Here is a 22,921-nt window from a genome sequence, read left to right as displayed (position 1 = left end):
GATGAGGTGAAAAAGACATTGGAGAGAGAAAAACAGGGTCAGCTTTGTAAAATTATGAAAGCAAAGATTAAATCATTTTTAAGTTCAAGTCAAGTTGAAAGTGAACTAAAATCCATCCCTCCAGTTTTGTGAAGAAACCAAGACTCAAGTGTTTGTACTGAAGAATTAACAACCAGTCCTCTTGTCTGGCATACAAACATGTTTGACAAAAGTTAGAATATGTAAAAAGGTCACACCAATTTAATCCCCTCACTTAACAGCCCCAGAGACAGCGGTGACACTTGACTCAAAGTGTAAGAAGCATATTCGCATTTCTGCCCAATGGAAAGGAGGAAGCAATTCATTATTTCCTGCACACATATTTGAATGAATTTCACTGGCAATTAAGAGGTTAATTAGTGCTTTAAGGACTTGTAAATGTTTTTATTACAAAGTGTTATCTGAGGTAGTAAAAAGGTTTGGAAAAATGTGGGCACCGATAGTCCTTTCCAGCACAGAGAGCCATTCACTGTTTATTCAATTTAAAATATAAGCTGCAAATAGCAGTTCAGAGAATAAATCATTAACCAATCCCAACCAGCAACCAGTGTCATTAAGCCACAGTAGTTTATGGGCAACAACAGATAAAAACTTGAGAAAGTAGCAGTGGGATTCTATTGATTTAAGAACTTGTAGAAATTAAAGGCATTGCTTGGAGATTTCATTATACACAAATGCAGTTCTCAATACAGCAGCTGAAGTTTTCTGAAACCTGCACAGTTTGCATCACTTTTGTCTTTTCATTCTTCTCAATTACTGGCACATGGCCCCTTCTGAAACTGCATTACTGTCACCAAGTCTTACTGCCTGCAGTCAAGAAAAAAAAAAAATCATCTGATTCAAACTCAATTCAATACCCATTTCAACTTCATTTGGTGCCAGGTTGTAACATAATGAAGACTGGAATATGTAGCCAAAAGTACCTGTGGATGAAAGAAGAAAAAAAGACCCTGAACTTACCCCAGAGACAACCAGCTCTCCTCCGAGGTTCTGAACCTCAGCCTTGACTTTACTGCAGATGTTGAGCTGGTGGCAATACAAGGCAATACGCTGCAGGTAGGCGAGCAGGTCCTGCTTACAGCTAGAGTCAGGGCACTATAAGAGAGAGACAGACATGTATACATGTAAGCATCAGATGGTATATGCGCACAGCTTTGTAGATACAATACTACCTGTTTGGCTGTATTCTGAATCAATTTAGTCACTTGCTGGCACAGTTAAATGTACTACAGAGGCAATTATGTTCAGCTTTATCAGGATAAGATAGTAGCAGTGTGACAGGTAAGGTAGACACCCACTAAATGAATGTGCTCAGAGCAAAAATGAAAAACAAAACGCCCACAACCCGGTAGATAACTCATCTTCACAAGGTTAAGTATGATCAAGTCACACATAATGCAAATTCTATTAGGAGGCAAAAACTACTGTCAATCAATTCCTGTTGGTAAAAATCCGTGTGAAGTCTTTTCAGGTTAAAAAGACCCAAAAAAAAAAAAACACCCCTCAGTGAAAGTGTAAACCCAAGCACTGATTAATGTTTTCAAAATCAGCCTTCAGTAATCTGTGTTCTTAGAAGTAAAGAGTTTGAAAACCCTCCATCCCTGCAACTTAAGCAATGACTTTAGGTGCGAAAGTGCAAATAAACTTCTCAGGGTTGGAAAAGCACTCAAACTGGCTTCAGTAAATACAGTTTAATCAGAGAGTGGGCATGTAATGGTGGAGAGAAACCTTAAAATGTGTGGTTAAGCAATTTGAAGACCATAGGTTTATTTAAGTTTAAAAAAAAAAAAAAAAAAAAAAGGCTTATTTTTCTTCCCAAGGCCTATCAAATGTCAGCTAGGAGCACAAAACATAATGCACTGAAGCAATAAAATTATAAAACCCATTTCAAAGTGAAGAGCCTCAAAAATGTATTCCGTTTAGCACTGGCAGTCTTCTTGAATTATAGCATCGTAATTAGACCTGAGCCCTACCTGGTTTGCTAAACAAGCCCCCTGCTAGCATAGTAATTAGGGCACAGTACTCTTAGCTGCTCGTCAAGTGAAGGATCTAAAGAGTCTGATGGGGCTCTGACGCTTTACATCAGATCATTAGTGATTTGAGTCACAAGTAGTACGTCAGCAACGATCAGTCGACTGGCTATTCTAAGTTGATCAGAGGCTGGCAGCTATCTACATTACCTACTAAAACACATTATCTATGAAAATAATTCAGACAACATGCCCCTGAGAAATCAGAGAAAGTTCTCGCTAAAAAAGAAGAAAAAAAGTATTTGCAGGGGCTGCACTGTCTGAGCGAGCAGTCCTTTGGCAGCTGTTAATTCTGAACGCATAGAAAAGGTGAAATGGAGATAATGGCAGCCAATCTTTTAATAGATAGAAACTCTCCAGGACAGAGCTCGTGAGGTCAGTGCTATAGAACATGAGTGTGAAAGTGTGCTTGCCTGTCTCAGGAAAAAATGGAGACAGTCTGTCTATAAGTGAGCAAATGACACAGCAGAGCATCCCCCACTTGGCAAGAATGGCTTTTACTACTCAAGTGCACTAACCTAAATGAAGGCGACGAAACCCCTGTTTTCTTTTCTGTATTAAAGAACGGAGGAAGAGGAAACATAAGTAGGATGATTTTTGGACACTTCAAACAGACTAGGACTTATGATGCGTCTAATCCTGCTGAGCGCATCAGTATCCCTAGTGGGAGAACAGAGTGCATGACTGAATATAGTGCACTCACTCCCAGCCATACAGCCATGCATGCATGCATGAATTTAAACACCATCCCAGCCAGCACAACTGTACTCATTCATACATGATGGGCTACTAAAGCAAGACAGAACATTCAACCAACACATCCTTTTACCATTCAACTCAAAAACTAAATACAAAGACACAAAACAACCTAAAGTATCTACAATTATAATTTACCAGTAGTCTTTTACAGGTTACATGTAAGTTTTAATACAAATGCTCAGGTTTTCTGTATTACCACCAGCCACTCCTGACTAATAGGACAGGTTAAGCAGAGGACTGAAGTGTAAGAGCTGACATTCTATTAAAGGTATGGAAGAAGAGATGAGGGGAAAAGCAGCTGGAGGGGATGATCATCATACAGCAGAGACTAATACATGGCTGTGAGACCACAGAAAATGAGAAAGAGGAAGGTTTTAAAAAAAAAAAAAAAAAAAAAAAAAAAGGAAAGACGCAAAAAGACAGGGGTGGTGGTGGTTTGGGGGGGGGGGGGGGTGCAGAGTGGAGGAGTAAATAAGTAGAAATCCAACTGGGGAAAAGGAAAGTAGACGAAAGGATTCAACTGTAGTTGGGAGGGGCATTTAAGTCAGAGAAACAGAGTGAGAGTGAGATACAAACGCAAAGACCTGGGATGAGGCTGAATGCAGCAGCCATGCTAATGAAGGCTTGGGGAAGTATTCAGATGGCTGGAAGCAGGGCACTGTGAAAGCATCACTTGTGCTCATACTCAGCTCAGCTGCTGGCTTCACTTAGCACTCAGGAAACTCTGCAAGGCTGCTCTGACTGTGACATGTGAATACATAAGTTGCAAAAAGAAGAGACAAGAGCACCTTGGATTGTTTTGGTATCGCAAATAGAAATAGAAGCGAGATTAATGTAAGTGGTAAAGCTAAAGTTCCTAAATAACTACCTGTACTCTGCTACATGAAGGTTTCCCAAAACCAGATGGATCAAAGGATAACACATCTCTGCTTTTACACTTTATGCTACAAATAACCAATAATTTAGGTGTATTTGTACAACATAAATGTTACTGCATCTGCAGGCTGTGCAAACCCTCCCAGTTGGTAGTCAAGTTAAAAATGATTGAAACCGTCCACTCAGCAAAATCTGCTCTTGCGTGAGATTTTAACTTAGAACACACCATTGCATTTGTTTTGTCTGGCTGGCCAGTTAACTTAGCCTGGTCAGCTACCATTGAGAGATGGCAAATCAAGAAGAAGTGCACTAGAGACTTCATCACACAACTCTGGTTATCTTTTCAAGCCAAACTAAAAGAAAGGGTGAGTCACCATCTTTTCCAAAGGAGCCCGCACTAAAGGCAGAAATGTCAAAGATTCTAGTGTAGTTCTGCTTGCCCCTTTCACTTCTTATTTTAAGTACCTTTTAAAGAAAAAGGTGAAATAATGGGTGGCATGGGGACAATGGGTACCAGATAAGTATTCTAATTTGCTAATTGAATCTCTTAAGTAACAATGCCTCACAAGACTTCTAGTGTACTACATATTTATAAGGGTTTCAAAAAGATTGGGGCAGCTCTTCCTTTACTTTGCATTTGCATTTAAAGCTGTTGCTCTAGAGAAGCTCACATCACAGTGCAAACAAAAGCAAAAATGTTTTTGTCAACCCACTGCACACAAAAAACAGGAAATGTGGCAATAAGAATGACAGTGCAGGATGCTGAACAAAGCTCTCAGTGTGCTTTGTGTTGAGTAACAATCTATGATTTAAATAATCATCGGGATGGTGAGGTCACGTCATTTGCGAGTGCTATTCAGTTCTATTATACAGAACAGAGAGGCAGAGCCACTGAGCTGCCACCGCCCAGCGCTGACCTTTCTGGACGCATCACCCAGAGGAAATGCCAATTTCCAATATTTACTGACACGGTGGCATTCTAATGTGTGGCTATCAGCAACCTGTTGGGGAGAGCCATACAGCAGGAGACCCAAGAAGTGTTTTCTGTTATGTTTGCTTTTGAGTCAAGAGAAAACTTATTCTCCCACTGTCTTGAGGTGATTGAGTGTTTCTCTTACTGTATTTATTGGAGGGATCTGTTGCTTTAGCCTCTAAATTTGGACTGCTCCCTAACATCTTCCTTCAGGTTATCTTACTTACTCTAATGAGATATATAAACGGGTCGTAAACAAGATGACTTTGTGAGAAGTACAGTTAGAAAGTTCAACTAGAAAAAAAAAAAGTACTGATTACCATCTTTCAACCCTATAAATTGCACCTTATCATAAAACAACAACTGCTTTGTTCACTCACCAATGCTACTCTCTCTCTCTCTCTCTCTCTCTCTCTCTTCTGCTTGAAAGAAAAGCTTAAACACTAAAACATTTATTCAGGTGAGTTTGACTGGTTGGTGTTGTGGATGCATTTTAATAGCTCAAAGGAAAGAAAAACAACAATACAAAACCTTGCTTGCTTGCTTCCCTGTGCAAAATTACTGTTCAGACATACTGTAGATGAAAATTCAGTCAGCCTAGGGCAAATTCGGTTAACTTTTTAAATGAAAATAAGTACAACTTTTACTGCAAGCATGTTAATACACCACCATTGTTTACCTGAAATGAATTTAATATGTAACTGGCAAACTTTTGAATACAGGTGTAAAATAACTACTAGTGCAGTAGTAGAATACTGTGTGTCTATGTCTGGTAGAAACTTCTGGATAATCAACTATGCCTCACATAACAAAGGACCTTCAGGACAACCAGCCACTGGGCACCGTTATCTGCGATTACACCTCAAAACTGCCACAGGGGTTGCAAGAAGAGATGAGAGAGATAGAATGTGCTTAGGGCCAGTGGGGGACCAAAACAAAACAAAAAAAAAAAAAAAAAAAAGATTCATGGCAAACTGTTCTGGAGATACAGGAAAACAAAGCGCTGGAAAGACCATTCTGTTTCTTTAGGCGAGAACTGAAGTAGGAGATATGGCTAAGCAGTGACAGGAAGTGATCGATTTCCAGCTATAGTCTGTAGACACTTCAAGATAACAACAAAAACAATGCTTAGTATACGATATGGGGTTTAAAACTTATAAAAACAGCAGCAAAAAGTACAATAATGAAAAATTGGATGGCTTCAAAAGCATATAAACTGAAAAACTCAGTACGAAATTCAAAGCAGCTTTACTTTCTGGATAAAAACTTGCCGGGTTAAAAAAAATTCCCAGGCCTCTAAAGGGCAACCATTTTGGTCTCACATGCGACCATAAATTTGCCATGTGGGACTAAACATATACACCCTGTGAGGCAAAAGTTTGGACACACTCACCCAATGGGTGAGTGGTACTGTATATATTTCTTTGCACTGATATGCTTCGCATGTTGTGTGACACACTGCTGCCAACTTGCACTATGCTTGTGTGAAAGGAGTTGAAGTGAGCAGCTTATTACATGGCTTTTTTTTTTTTTTAAATCATTTGGAAAATCATGGCATCCCCATTGTAACACACAGAAGCAGACCACTGGTTCCACTGATCTACCTAAATGGGGGGGAAAAAATAGGTAACTGTGCACCAGTGCACTCAGTTTAATAAGTTATTCTGCAGCCCTGCATTTTCTTTGTAAGACCTCTGATCAAGTTAATGTGCCTGTGGTTTCCCTTCACAAAAAACTTCCTAGTAAAGGTTAATTGTAAAGCCCCGTCTTTTGATTTTGCCAAGCTAGTGCTAATTCTATTACTGTTGAGGGCTAAAAAATAAATCTTCAATGGGCCACCAATATCAATCACAACTCATTTCAAACTATGTGATGATAGCTAGATTTCTTAACTGTAGCTGCTAAAAAGATAATCCGTCTTTGGATTTGGCCAATTCAATCACACTGGCACTTGGGAATGTTAATGTGACATTGAAGCAGACAGGAGAACATCAAGCTGGGAGCATGCCAGGGGGGGGAAAAAAAAGTTGAGGTAACCACAGGGACCAATTAAAAGGCACTCATCAATTTTTAATGTTCATGCTTCACCTGTCAGTCAAGCATTTTACTGTCGGACAAAACTGATAACTTAGCACAGCTACACACAGAGCCGACAAGTAGGAGTCATGTTAAAACACTTACACTAACTCTGACACTTTAAACCTCAGACCTTTTTGTAAAAGCTTTCAAAAAACAAACCCAATGACTTACTACTTGGTCAGCTATCATCACACTTGTCATTCCCCTCCAGAAGTATAAAGCCTCAGTATACAGGCACAAAAAACAAGTTTATGTAAAATTAAAAACAACAAAAACAAAATAAATAAATAAAAATCTTCACTTGCCTGGGCTGAACTGCAGTTAGCTGAGGGGTGACCCTTGAACTGCTGAGCTAAGAATTTGTGGGCTGTCTGGGTGACTTTACTTCTCCGCTGCAGAAGGTAATTTACAACCCTGTCTGCTGTAAAGTGTCTAGGGCCAGAGCCAGGATCAGTCTGTGACCAGCAACAGAGCCAGTGGATCACCATAAATCTTTACTGATTGAATGCAAATTGGAAAAATACACTATGTATGTCAGTATACATCAGGAGAATAAAGCTTGCACAAACAAACACATACAGCATGTGCATTCCCATTCTCCAAATATGCAAGCCTTATTTTATGTGCTCATGTTTGCATGTGTACATGCAAGTGTCGGTAAGAAGGCAAACAGCTGCAATTTATGGGCTACATTGTGGCTAACACATTTGCATTATAAATCTAAATTACATTGCATTATTTGCTTACTAGCTCACTCAGATGGAATTCTCATAAGGTGCCCTGCAGAGGAGGGTCATAAATTCTTAATAAACTGCAGTGCAGACCTTTGTACAGCAATGACCTAAATCCTGCAGCTCATCTCTGCACTACACTCATTTCTTTAAATTTTAATAAGGCTCCATTACACATATTTAACAATTTTTCAAAAACCCAAAACTAGACCATGTCCACCTGCACATTTCTTTTGAACACAGTATTCATGTACCAGGCACACCATGACACAGTGGTACAAAGAAGAAATGTGGGGTGAGATGCTGTGCTATCAGTCTGGGACCATCTGCCAATGTGTTTTATATGAGGAGCAAACCCTCACAGGCCCTACAGGCCAGAGGCACAGAGCGCAAGTGATTAATATGCCTAGGTTAATGAGCAGTCCCAGCTTTGCCTTTGCTCCTCAGATTCTGTCAGTATGTGTGCATCCTGGTAGTGATTCACTTAACCACTGCTGATGGAGTATGTATACCATTCCAAAGTGCAATGTGTTTGCTGCAAGTGGGCCTGTGGCATCTCCTGCTTTGTTAGAGATATGGCCCTAAAAATAAACCACCTGCGTAAATACATTTTAAAAAACTGCCACCTGGCAATTATGCTGCTAATTAAAAGGCGAAGCACTCTTAATAGATTCATCTCCCAGGAGATACATACCTCTCTCCGCAAAAATGTAATGCCCCCTTTTTCTACCTCTCCCATCTCTCCATCATTCTCCTCGCCTCTACCCCATGTCCATCCCTGGGAGCTTTGGCTGATGTGTTACGGGAGAATGTCGCCTGATCTGCTAGTGTTTTGGTCTCTGCTGAGAGAGAAAGGCTAAGAGGGACAGCTGGATGGGTTCAGAGGCTGAAGGGGTCCTCACTCTTGGCAAAGACTTCTGTTTCAACAGCCAAAGCTCTTCATTTATTCATACTTTGAGTGCCTCCAACCCCCAAATCCTCTCATAGTGCGTACACACAACCAAAACACACATTCACAGAAAAGATAAAGAAACAAGTACCTACAAATAGTTTAGTATAGAAAAGCAAAATAGGTACCTGAATCCAACACATCCATATACATGTGAGAGAAGCATGCCAGTCAACAGACATGCTTGTATGCAGGCATGCACACGCAGATACGCACACTCACACCTGCACAGTTACCCATCTGTTTTCTTTGGGGGATAACACTGTTTTCATTAAAGTGAATAAGCATCTTCAAAAGCGGCACTGAGGCATATAAAAGTCACTTTCCAGAGCTTATTCCCTATTCAGATGATTCAAATGCAATTAGGTCAGTACAGGTACCACTGTTACATTTTGATAGACGTGGGGCTGTAATATTAAGGATCTGAGGCCACCTTAAATAAAATATCAGATGTGCAGGGTATTAGGAGGCCAGCAGCTCATTATGTCAGAATACTGGGAGGTGGAATCTGCTTAAAGCTAAATGCAGATGCTTCTGCTACAAGATGGAATAATCACGACCACTGCCTGTGCAGGAAATATGGAAAGAGTACTTGAAAATATATACCATGTATAAAAGTTATGGCAATAATGCAGTAACAGAATGTTATATATATATATATATATATATATATATATATATATATATATATATATATATATATATATATATATATATATATATATATATATATGGGGGGTGGGGGTAATTAGGGAAAAAAGGCTCATTTGAATATTATTGCCCTCTGTAGAAAAATGTCAATCATTTAGAGAGGGGAAAAAACAAAAAAAAAAAAAATCATTTAATTCTAACAGATTTGATAATGAACAATGCAAAGCATTCAAATCTGTGTAGTTCATTCATCTCTGAAATATTCAATTTAAATGAACTCTGAAGGAACTTAAGCAGGCTTTAAGCTGTTGTAGCATGTTGCCAATATTATCAGCTGTCAACAAAACCAGGCTAAAAGGGAGTGTTAAGGTTTTAATGAAACTGGTTGGCTTTAACATCTATAATGAGTGTGTGCCTTCCTGAGTGACTGGAATATACCAGATGTTGGTTTTGTCGGCTTATCGCCAAGTATACACAACCACCAAAAGCAAGTAAGGGAGGGAGAAGACCTCAATCTGATAACTGTCTTGTTAAAAACATTACAATTAAAATCTTCCATGATTTATTGCCAAAATGTATGCATCTAGCATACAAGGAAACAAACCTGAGCCTTAGAGATGGCACATGAATAAGTTGGAGGATAAATCATGTAACATGTCTCCCTGTGGAGCACTACGGTGCAAGTACTTAAGTGAAATATGAGACAATGGATAATTGAATGTGTGTTTCCTCATGTCAAGGCCCACAGTCAGTGGAGTAGGAAATAGATGTGAAGAAATGATGGAACTGGGGGACAGGAGATGGAAGAACGAGTGTTTAACACTGAAAGAAAATGGTAAAGACTGGTAAGGGTTGCATCACAGACACTAGTCACACAACACTAGTCTTCGCAGTTGATGTCTGAAGGACCCCAATGTACAAGCCTGTTTCTTGGATTTGCTTCTAAATGGACAAAAGAAAGCATTTGAATGTTAAAAGGTACAGTCAGTAATTTCTGGAGGTTATTTAATAGGAAAAAAAAAGAAAAGATAAGAATATTGTACTCAAATCTACATTGATTAGCGTGTAATTCTGTTTTCCAACAAACTGATGCACCCTCAAACGTATAATTATCCATCCATCTATTTTCTTCTGCTTATCCTTTGCAGGGTCGGGGATAATCTATTAAAAAGACAGGATCAAGTGCCAGAATGTTCAAGCCAGGTAATTAAAAACTTGACAGCGCACTTCCATGCAACTTGTAGACGATAAGCAGTGTTTTCTATTAAAGAAACTTTTCTAAAAACCTTTGAAAGGGACCAAGGTCCAAGTTTAAAAGTCTCTGATCAGGGGGTGGCACAGGAACTTGTGGGAGTGAGGCTTACAGTACTAAATGTTAAATGTGGATAATCAGGGGAAAATGTGGAGATTAAATTGAATGAATGACTTTTAGAGAAAATAAACAAGTTTACTGACGCCAGCAGGGTGACCTCTACTAAAACTAAACCAACACCCTTTTTTTTTTTTTTTTTTTTTTAAAGTTCGGTAAGTGGGAGGGAACTTTTTTTGGCTTCTGAAGTGTGGCATGCCAAAAGAAAAAAAAGAAAAAAAACAAACACTGAGGGGTGAGAAGAGAGACAGAGATGAAAACAGTCAGCTGTACGAGTGAACCAAAGCAGTAAATAATAGAGAAACTGAACGGAAATGTCTGAAGGAACTCTCATTCCCTCAAGGAGGTTTCAGAGGCTAAAGATGACAGGTGAAAATGTACCTACAGGGGAACATTAATGAATTAGTAGATAGTAACTAACTTCTGAGGTAATTTGATGATCATTGCATTGTTACTGATGCATAACTTTGTGATGGAATGCGTAGGATTTCTGACATTTGTACCTCTGTCTCCAAACACAGCAATCAGACAGAAGATTATTTCACAGTGTGTAAAATGTAAAATTCTAAATTTATGTAAATGTAATACCAGTAAGGTTAAAGTAAATCAATCTCATTTGTAGCATTTCTCATTTCATAATCTTTCATGCAGCCTGAATCATGTACGTGTGGTGTCGATTTGACATTGGAGCCAAATTATTTACATGTGTTAAAATGTTCTGAAACTTAAATGAGCTTTTATTTCTCCTTTATGTTACTACCATTGCTTGTGATTTGTTATGCTTGAAATTGTCAGTTTAGCACAACACTACAGAGTTCAATATATATTCGGGTCTAAAGAATAAAGATGTAGTCTACATCAGGTTAATTTCAACTTACATGGTCAGCAATGGTGCGGCCCAGCTTGTCCATTCTTGATCCTGCCTCAGCAATTTTCTTGGCAGCACTAATGACATCAGATGTATTTTTCAGCGGCCCTTTTCCCCTGAGGAGAAAACGTGGAAAGATCAGTGACTGTTTTTGATCTATTGCAAACTCATTCAATATGCAGGAGCATCATCCCAGTCATGGAGTAGCTGTTTGTTTTAGAAGGCTGTTTTTCGGTCAGAAGCAAGAGCGCATCGTGAATCATGAGAATACCTCAGGGAAACAGCACCAAATTCAAAGTGTAAGCTGGTGCACATGTCCATACACAGGAAAAACACTGGCATCATACTGTTCCCTTAGAGAGAAGAATGTGTTATGGTCCCTTAAAGCCAGGGACAGACTTCTCAAGTTTGCTCTCAAAGAACTGGTCTATGACAGTGCCCCATCACACTCTCGTAGCACCATCTCCCTTCTTACAGAATCGAGAGTTCAACTCACTTTTCCTGTTTGTTTACTACAGAATGTACAGAATATTCACAGAATATGCTTGAAACCTACTCTGAATTGGCAGCACTTTCTCGCTGTATTTACTGTCAAGAAGCCATCATATAGCAGTAGTACCATACGCTTTCTATCACAACAGAAATTCTAATAACAATATACTTAAGGCCTTTAATTTGATTTGCTTTGAAGAGTTTATTACAGGGCTAGGATACAGGCTTTTTTGGGGGGGGGTCAGTATTGTTTGATACCACAGGAAGATTTTTTTTTTTTTTTTAATAAACATCAGAATACAGACCATAATGTTAATGACAATACACATTTTTAAGTCATCTTACATAGTGCAGAAAAAAATACAGTAACATAACTATAAAGTGTATATTTTAAAGATTCTCTTTGTACAAAAAAAAACAAAAACAACAATATTTTTAGGTTGTCTGGGGTAATGCTGTCCTGGTCACTTGGCTCTAGTGTTCATTTCGTTGACGAAATATTTTCATCATAGTTTTCATTAACGAACGTTTTTTTCATGACGATAACGGGATGATAACTAAATAAAAACTACCTAAAATGATAAAAAACTTTAACGAAATGAATTGACACTTTCGTCAACAAATGAAAACGAGATGAAAATGCTTGGCGGGGACGAAATCCAATCAGAACTGATTTAATTTTGTGATAGGGAGGGACAAGTTAGGAAAACATCCAATCAAACGCACAGATGCACAAATTTGCTCTAAACCCGGGAAGACCAAACTAGCCTGCAATTTGTCGTTCCTTCCGATAGAACTAAGTCATGTAAATGTCAGCAGGGAGAAAGAAGAGCCGATGTATGGACACATTTGTGACAAACAAAACGATGTGTAAACCATGTGGGGCGACTATCTCGGGTAAAAACATGACAAATCTTAATCATCATCTGCAAAACAGTCACCCAGATCTCCACGCAAAGGTAAGCATTTTAATGTCATGCAGGGTAAAGTATTTTTCCCAGTTTAGCATTTGTGTTTAGAGAAAATCTCCACACCGTGGTGGATTAGCCTTTCCTAATCTTAGTCCTGAACACTGCCCTGTACCTTTCAGAGCGTGTCCTGCTGTAAAACGCTGGTATTATCTCAGAAAGGTGGTGTTAATGATCAGGTGTGTGGGAAGCAGGTGAAACACTAATGTTAATATTATTAATAATATTGCATAACTTAAAAAATGTTAAATTTTGTGTAAGTGTGTATAATGACTAATTCAAGGGAACTGAAGAAAAAGCATTTACATTTTACACCCTTTATATTTTAGTCGACTACATTGACTGTAGATTTAGTCGACATTATTCTTATGATAATTTCGTCAACTAAAACTAGACAAACTAAAACTATTCAGATGACTAAATTATGACTAAAACTAAATTACAGTTTCATCAAGACTATGACTGAAACTAAATCAAAATTTGCTGTCAAAATTAACACTGCTTGGCTCCATATTTTAGTTGCTGATCAAATAGGGTTGGTGAGATAGACTGCGACTGTTTCTAATAGTTGCTGGGAAACTTTTCTCTGTTTCAATGTGGGACTTCAAGAGAAACACAATTTTTAGACACACACAATTGTGTTATTCTATTAAATTAACACTGTCCGTTATTGTTACAGAAAGGCGGGGTTGATTATGTTTGCTGCACAGCTCCCACATTAACATTATTTTATTATAAGCCATAGTTGCTGTTACCTTAATGATAACTTAAGAGAGGGTAATGTTGCTATCAGTCAAAAGTACTTTAGACCACTTCCTTATTTCCCATGGGGCTGCCACAGAGGATGGTTCTGCATGTTTGATTTGGCAGATTTTATACCGAATTCCCTTCCTGATGCAACCTTCTCCTTTATCCATGCCTGGACCAGAGACTATGAGGACACTAGCTTGTGACCCCCTGAGACCGGGTTTAAATATATTGGGTAATTTCTAATAGTTGAACGTCAACATTAACATGTGCGCTGTTCAGTGTTGTAAATGTCATGCAGTGGCATGTGTTGTTGTCAACTTACTGTTGCATGAATAGTAAATCCAATATTCATTTTTAGTATTGATTAGTAACTGAATATCAATTTTTTTTAACAACTCTCTCTCTTTCTCACACACACACACACACACACACACACACACAAACATTTCATTATTTGTTTTTTTTGTTTCCCCCCATACAGGTTGGGGAAAGGGCAGGAAGAGGAGAAAGAACTAAAAGCAGTAAAGTTAGAATCTAATTCAATTTAAGGGCTCTGGTCATTGCCACAATATTATACATCCACCCTTGACCCTTCCTGAGCCAAACAAAGCCCATCCCATCACAGGTCAGTCCAGCCCTGACCCGACCCACTGTAAAGCTTATCAGCCATTTGCCACTTTTCTGCCCCCTCAAGGGACTCTGAGACACAGTTGGCAAGAGGCACAAATTGGATTCAAAGCTGCTCTCTCCAGGCTAAAAAATGAGCCATCCAACCCAGAACAGATGGAATTTTGTGTTCTGTTCTCTTGCTTCCTCTTCCCTCCCCTCTCATCTCCAACCCTTCCCTTCTCATGCTCTCCCTCTGCTGCTCTGATGTAAAGCAAGCCAGAGTCCTAGTGGAAAAGGCCATGCATCAGTGCACATACTGGAAGCTCCCTGGGGACAAGTCAACCCCTGGAGACAGAGCTAGAGGCACTGTGATGACTTTTTTTTTTTTTTGGGGTAGGGGGTGGGGGGGTATTTTATTTATTTTATATTATATATATTATATATATATACACATATATACACACACACACACACACACACACAAACCTCTTTCTTTAAAAAAAACAAACAAAACACAAATAAAGGATCATTTCCTAAATCTGTCGATGCAGCTGCATGCGTGTGTCTATATGAAGCATTCCACATCATAGGACTGTGACAGGTGGTTTTCAAATATGTTGCATGTTCTCAAGCCACACACATATGCCTTATTCATGAGAGCTGCCATACAGCCATAAGCGATGCAGAGTCAACAAGGATTTCGGTCACTCTCTGCAGATTTGTCAGGAGGGAGGTCTGGATCAATTACCTCATACAGCATTAACCTTGGCAGTGCTTTGTGCCAGCTCAAGGTTGTGGGGGCAATCATTTGGATGCAAGCTGAATTAGCCAACTACTGACCTTCCATGTGCTACCACTGCATGTGAGTGAAGGCATAATGTGAAGATATTTATTACGCCTGACAAATGTCCATGTGTTCCTTCAGACGACCACCCACCCGCGCACACAACAAGCATATACAGAGTCCAATCCAAAGTCTGACAGTGCCAAAAACGAAAAGCCACAATACTAAGTCATGGCATGAACAACTTCCGCACAGTTACATGCAACTATTAACACCATTTGCAAAGCATCCTTTTCAAACACTTTCAAATGGCAGCGACTAATCAGAAAGAATATAGAGCACAGTATTTCTCTTCTTTTGTTACTCACATAAAAACAAAGTAGTCCATGAGAAATAAAAATACATTTGTTAACATGAGATGTCAGTACAATCAGCACATTTAGAACACATATGCACCCGTCTGATTTAATCTACTAAAAAAAGCACTGATTTTAGTCTAGGATTAGGGGAATCGACTGCACGTTATGTAAAATGTAGCAAATTTTTCTCTTAATCCTCTGCATGAATAAGAAGTACTGCAAGCAAACATGACTGGCTCCTATTTAACCTCGGTCAGTTCACTGGCTACGTTAGTATTTCAAACCCTCTACAGCTTTCCAGTAATTTACTTTTTTGGCCAAGCAGACGGGATCTTTGACCCATTCAGAAGATGAAGATAGAGAGGCAGCATTTCATCATCATTACGGATGTGACTCAGAGTTAGACACACAACGTCCTCTGAGTAATTCACTTGAAAATTTAAAAAGGCACCGTCATACAAATACAGTCAGACGCAAATACAGGCAGCCAGTCAAAATGTCCACTTGTGCATGCCAACATGCAAATGCACTCACACTGTGTGAGCTAGAAGGTAATGTAGAGATGGCGATGCTGGTGAACCGTAATCAGTAAGCCCTGTGGACAAGCCCCCACTGTGTATTTGTCAAGGGTCACGATTCACGTGTTTCTATAAACAACGGGTGATAGGAAAGGCCAACATCAGATCCTTTGTGAACTGTTGAGGCCCTGAACTTGCTTGCATGTGCAACAATAAAAAGAACAAGAGAGACATTACATGCAGCACTCAGAAGTCCATCATTGGCCTCCATCACTGCACACGAACAGTGATGGAGGCCACTGAACTCAGTGTTTATGGTTTGATTTCTAAGTTGATGTGAAGTGAAAGCCAACAAACCTGTTAGCAAATGACAAAGACCAGGATGAATTGAAAAACAGCCAAATTTCTAATGATGGTCTTTTGTGGGGCACTGGCTGCTACTTTGGCACAAAGGTGTGTGTGGATGCAGAGTCGGAGCCAAGAGTGGTAAGATCCCTATGTCAAGAGCTTCACTAAAACAGACTTGAGAAAGATTTCAGGATAGGGGTGTGACTAAATTTATTGGTACCTCTCCAGAAGATTGCCTGGGCACTGGAGAAGGTCAAGAAAGTGGCCTGAAGGCAGCAAGATTTCTGATTTTGCTGCTGATACCAAGTTTGCGTTGAAAAATAAATTAAAAAAAAAAATTCACCTATATCTGATTTGCGACCACATATAAAAGTTCCCCAAAATCAGAATTGAAAAGATCAAATTAAATGTGATTTGTGGTTTTTGCACTAACCCTAGTGCAAACACTAGATATTGCCTATACCCTCTGTAACATAGGCACTATCCACCCTCTCTAAAGTAAAAATATATGGGCCAAATATGGACAAAAAAGAAAAAGAAAGTGTACAGTGAAAGAAAAACCCTGGGAGTTTATTTCTCACTTCCAGCATGAAGAAGTTTGCATGCTGACATATAGCGCTGATTTAGCCAATTATCTTTAAACTTAGACCTGTAGTCCAAATGTAGCCATGTGTAGCCATGTGTGTGTGTGTATAAAATATTTCACTTGTCCCCGCTGTGCTCTTTACCTCTTGAACCATTTACCAAGAGTGAATATAGCCACTTTACAACAGCTCTGTGGATGGAGAATTCCCACTTCTACACAGCTTTATTCATGTACCAGGAGGGAGGGAGAGCTGAGGCACTGCTTATGGCTGTGCATATTAAGATTAAAAGGAGACTGAAAAATAATCAAGAATAAAATCCTACCAACAGTGCTGCTAAAGGGAAAGGGCACTGATGCATGAATAGTACAACTAAACTAGGTACAAAGCGTTGTGCAGATATGGGTGAATGTTGGGAAAACAAATGTAGGCTTATTGGTTGATTGTATTTGACACAGGCTTAAGTTAAATATGCATTCTGACTGAGGAGGCATTTTGCCTGAAGTGCACAACAACTGCAATACTAATGTGAGAAAGGGCTAAATTGACATGCAGCAAGTGCATCAGCCCACTGAATGTAAATGACAACGCTCACCGATCAAGGGTATTCTTTAAAGTGTGCAGTCATACCTACAGCCATTCATTCAGTCGCCCACTAACACTAACCTGGTGAAGTCTGTCATCTCCATCATGATCATGCACATCTGCTTAGCCAACACAATGATGTCATTGCCACTGTCATCCCACTTGGATACTTCTGCATCCAGCTTGCTCTTCTCTTCCTGGAAGCTGGCCACCTGTTCAGCAATCTTTGCCTTCTGCTCCTGGGGCAACTGGGCCATGATAGCCTGAAGGAGGATTAATGAAAAGCATAGATGTTAGCAAACTGGACCTCAACATACTGTCGCTGATTCCATGAACATGACTTTGGCAGCCAACAAGTCTTGTTTGAAACCACAACAGAGTACTGAGGTAGCAGGATGTCCTCACGATTGTGTGACCCTTTATTTAAAATTTAAACACATGCTTAAATGATCACTATTCGGCATGCAATTTGCTTTTCAGCACTGAGGTTGAGTCCGAATAATGGTTGTATGAAGTATCATCTATATTAATAAATATATATATTACGGCTAGTATAAGGTGTTTTTCTCTCCCATCTCCAAAATTTAAAGCTGGATTCAAATTATGTTCAGAGCCAGTGAGTGACATGTCTTGGAAAAATATGCTCTCAGTGAACTCTCTGCCTCTGGCCAATGAAGACCAGTATAAGGGCATTTATTTATCACTACTTGATACCATGTTAAGATGTAATTTACACCACTTCTATCCATACTTTTGGACTGGAGAGTTAAAGGGCAGCTTCCAAAAAAGGCAATCAGACACTCAGTGAATGAGCCTGTCAGGCCAAAGTAGGCAGACAATTAAGAGCAGGAAATCGAATATCATCGCACAAGTGTTTATTCTATTTCTGACAAATGGGACTCTCTCTCTCTGTCACCTGAGCTTATAAAAAGCCATTTATGCAGTGCATAGATAGAAAGACCTAACAAGATAGTCAGATAATCTTTGGTGATTTAAAAAAATAAATTAAAAAAACAAACTTGAAATGTACTGATGGATCACGGTGCCATGAGGGATTTTTGCAATTAAGTCATGTACAGTCACTATATTCTTGAAATTATCAGTTATCCTTTAAAATCACTAATAAGTTTTACCTTAAATTTAACTAATTTGGTTTGCAGTACAAATACAGTCATAGAACTGCAATTCTGGCCTATCTGGATGCTGTATGGCAACAGTCTTAGGAGAAAAGAACACTCAAAGCTGTTGTCCAGGGGTACAGGAGATTGGTTCACAGTTTGGTACACAATAAAGGGAAAGAAACAAAATGACTATCTGCTCAGTTTTTTAGGTAGCTTACAGAGTGTAGACCGCACAGTCAACACAATTCACTGGTTCCGTCTGTGACACGATATCTGAGAGCCAGATGGCATAAATGACTGAATGAAAGCAAACTGGAGGATGGAATTCACACAGTGTCAGTTCTTTAAAGTTGACTTATTATGTTCATTTCTAGTTCCATATTTTTTCTGCTTTTACACTGTACTATAATGTAGTAAGTTGGCTTAGTTAGCTAAAAATACCCCAAGAAACTCTAATTTATCATTCTTGATCAAAAATTGGAATATTTCTCAAATGTATCTTTATGTATTTGTTGATGCAGATATTCATGCCATTTGCTTCATATTCCTGATTCATGCTAAAAGCTTAGTGCAGAATGTCTGTTCAATATAAATTACATTCCCCGTTTTGTGGGAAATAGCAATTTATTGCTTCAACAATATGTTTTATGAAACAGTATTTAAGTGTCCCTGTTAAATAGTATTCATAATGACAATGTACTGAAATGTCAACTGAAGTGGGAAACATCTACTGTCTGGAAACAGTAAGTGTAAGCGAGTAAAAAGTTATTCTGGAGTCACCAAGTGAGTGTATCATCTTCCTCTACTATTACTTATAACCAGCTTTACACACACACACATTAGAAAAGCTTGCATGAGTTAAAATAAAACTAATGCAAGCTGGCTATACTGTAAATATGGACAAACTGAAGCAGAGTCCATACACCAGAAGTGGCTCCTATAACCATCCTTAATAGAGATCACCACACACGTGACGTTTTTTTTTGTTTTTTTTTTTTTTTTTTTTAAGTCCTGCACCCAGTTTTCTTCATCTTTTTCCTGGATTGTGTGTGTCTCCTTTTCCAATTTTATATTGTAAATATGGCCATCTTCTTCAATGAAATAGTGACAGGTTATTAGGGACAATTATTAAGAAATATATTTCAGTGATGCCATTGTCCTTAAAGCTTGTGTAAAGTTTTGATTCCTCAGTGTTACTCTTCATAAATGAAACAGCCTTGTCATTTAACATTGGCCAAAATGTGTATTATCTATATTTATATCTATTTCTATCCATTCATCAAGAAACAGAGAGAAAGTAAAATATAATAGGCCCATTTTAATTTGGATACAAGTGCTTCATGATGAGAAACTTCTTCCATAACTTGGGTAACGTGAGTAACTGAGGAGCCGAGCCACTTATGCATAATCCATCATCAGCAAGTATGTGGGTGAAGTGTTTGGAAAAATAAACAATTGCTGGGACAGCATTAATATGAGAACACTGTTAGAAAAGACTAAATATTTCTGTGTTCTTACAAATATAAAATGACTAATGTATCAGTTTCTACTTTTTTCCACATTTTATAACAGGCCTTGTATGAACAATATGAAATTGCTCTTCAAATAAACTATTCCAAGTGAATTCATTGTACCAAGCATGTGATATTTGTCCCTAGTGTGTTGTTAAGCCTAGATGACAATATTCAACTCAGTTACTGAAACATAGCACAATCTTGAAAAGCTAATATTTAACCTGCTTCAAGCACAGTTATATTGCACATTGAGGAAAACCCATTTTCTACAAGGAAAATAAAAATTTGAGATGTGTTTCTCCCTTGGACATTTCACCATTTCTCACTAGGTACGGTTGCAGTTTGATGACTAATCATTTTAGATGCGGTTTGTAAATAGTAATACTACTATCTGTAAACAACATACCCGTGCACTTTGGCCAGCAATCAGCTGGTCGTCCTCTGTCTGCACACTGGTCCTGCTGCGAACATCAAAGTCTTCAGTCTCAAAGTCAGAGTCATCGAGTTCCTCTGGAGTCTGTAATGGGACAACAGAGCAGGAGAAGATGTCAAAAGAAAAGCAAACAGCCAAAAAAGCCCAGGAGAGAAAAAGAGATGAATGGGAGAGAAAGTGGAATAAGGTAAGAAAAAGCTGTTTGTACATAAGTGGGGGACATAAAATAATATTGGCATATACAGCATTGTGAACACTATTAAATAACAAACCTGCTTTCTATCTATGAGGAATGCCTTAGTGCTGCCAGACAGGGCAGCATGAGATAAATGTCTACTTTCCCACAGCTTGGTAGAGAAACTGTAAACTCCAAATGAATTTGTAAATCAAGTGTAATGTGCTGCCTGTGCATCTTGAGAGGGAAAATGAAGGTATGAGCTGGTACGAAACATATTGGGAGCAAAACACTTTAGAGGCCCATCTGTCGCCATCTCCAGCAAGGCGAGTGAGGCATGAATTGTGTTTTTCTAGAATTTTGCCACTTCATCTCAGATCCTTTACCTCTTGGCCCTGAATATAAAACAAGCCACATGGAACATTTTGCCATATATATTAATATACAAAATAACCTTTATCTTAGCAGGTTATGCTTAAGGCAAAATACAAGATTAAGTGATAGCCAAAAGTTGGTTGATATGTAGGAACAGGGAAGATGATGTGGACAGATAAAAGGACATTATGATGCCAATGCCTCGACTTGTGTTTATCCGGCTGTCTCACTAACTCCCTTCTGTAATGGAAAATAGTTGAAAGTCTCAACAACCTTACTCTGCTTTAGGGACTGTAGAGATGCTCTTGTTCTCAAGGGAATATGGGTATGGTTTCAGATACAAAAGCTGTAGTGACTCATCGGCATCGCTTTCAACCCAGACAATGCTGTTCAGTGGGGCAGAGATATCACCTGCTGCGGCCTGTGCAACAGATAACCTGTGAACGTGGGAGGCTCAGAAATCATAACTCATGTTGGGCACCCAATGGGGAAACTACTGCGAGAAGTGACAACAATAGCTCTGAGTTTAAAAAAAGACAGCACACTGAAAAACTGCTGTCAAGGTAAATGAAGTTAAATTCCATTTTTCCACACTGTGGTAAAATATATGAATGAAATTTTTGAAGTGATAATGCCTTGTATTTCTACTGTCATTGAAAGCTGCAATTATCCATTTCCCCTGTGTCACCTTGATGAGGCATATATGTAGAGATGATATCTGAAATGCAATAATTACAAGTATACAGGGTAGGGGGTGAAATTATAGCATTATGACAGAAGTGGAAAACAGGTCTGGCCTTATCTAGAATTTCTGTCTCCTGTTGTAAATATGAATGAGACTCCCCATTCTTTTTTTGTGATATTCTGCTGATAGCCTCTGTGGGTCCAGACAATTTTTTTTCTTCCTTAAGGACAGAGGCAGCAAAAATCACCTTGGGCTGCGATGCACTGCACAAATCATACGGTAACAACAGCTGCCCCCTGTATCTAACTGTCAGCAGCTCCCTGACTTCAAGACCGTTTCATGTCTAGGAGGCATAGTCACTGATGTCATTGTAGGTTGGGAGAGGGGTCTGTCCGCCTGTCAAATATTCAAGGGACATCTAACAGACTGTCTGTGCACTACTTATAGAGGTTAAAGATGAGTCTATCTTAAGTAGCCCCAACCACACTCTTGTCTGTTTTGATTTAAGACTAGGGTCTTGTATGTGGGGATTTATAGAAAGACAGCAAGAGAGTGGGTTTGAACATGTGAGTGGACATGCCCTCAAGAGAAGCTGTCTCATGGCAATCTCAGCACAGCTGTTTGGAGAATTTCATATTTCTTTGACTCAGAGCTGAACATGCCCTGTTCCACATATAAACTGTGCCCTTGAATGACAGTTGAGCCCATAGATATATTCTAGATCAATGCTTTTAATCTTTTTACAAATAACTAATTAAGAGTAAGCTTAAAGAGTTTGATGTGTAGATGCCGCTGGAAGTATCATAAATGCAGAGCTAAAACAGTAATCCATTCCCTGCCGAATAATCACAATACCTGTGATGATTATACATTATACTGCCAGAAGTACTCACTCAGCCATCCAAATCATTCAATTCAGGTGTTCCAATCCCTTCCATGGCCAAAGGTGTATAAAATCAAGCACCTAGGCATGCAGACTGCTTCTACAACTATTTGTGAAAGAATGGGTCGCTCTCAGGAGCTCAGTGAATTCCAGCGTGGTACCGTGATAGGATGATACCTGTGCAACAATTGCAGTCGTGAAACTGTTAGTTGTATTCTAACAAAGTGGAAGCGATTGGGTACAACAGCAACTCAGCCACAAAATACATAAAGTGACAGAGCGGCGTCGGTGGATGCTGAGGCACATAGTGCTCAGAGATCACAAAGTTTCTGCAGAGTCGATCGCTACAGACCTCCAAACTTCACGTGGCCTTCAGATAGCTCAAGAACAGTGCATAGAGAGCTTCATGGAATG

At 39.1% G+C, this 22,921-nt stretch overlaps 1 protein-coding gene across 1 annotated transcript in view; it reads right to left on the bottom strand.

Annotated features, from left to right (window-relative positions):
* ctnna1 (catenin (cadherin-associated protein), alpha 1) overlaps positions 1–22,921 on the bottom strand; it is an 87,682-nt gene that overhangs the window by 1,796 nt on the left and 62,965 nt on the right. The window contains 4 exon segments of the mRNA XM_030738592.1: positions 1,000–1,134; positions 11,335–11,440; positions 17,403–17,584; positions 20,363–20,473. Of these exon segments, the coding sequence (XP_030594452.1) occupies positions 1,000–1,134; positions 11,335–11,440; positions 17,403–17,584; positions 20,363–20,473 (534 nt within the window).

The sequence above is a fragment of the Archocentrus centrarchus genome, chromosome 10 (assembly GCF_007364275.1).
Source record: "Archocentrus centrarchus isolate MPI-CPG fArcCen1 chromosome 10, fArcCen1, whole genome shotgun sequence".
NCBI lineage: Eukaryota > Metazoa > Chordata > Actinopteri > Cichliformes > Cichlidae > Archocentrus > Archocentrus centrarchus.
Note: the sequence above shows the minus strand (reverse complement) of the source record. Positions and strands in the feature narration are given on the sequence as shown.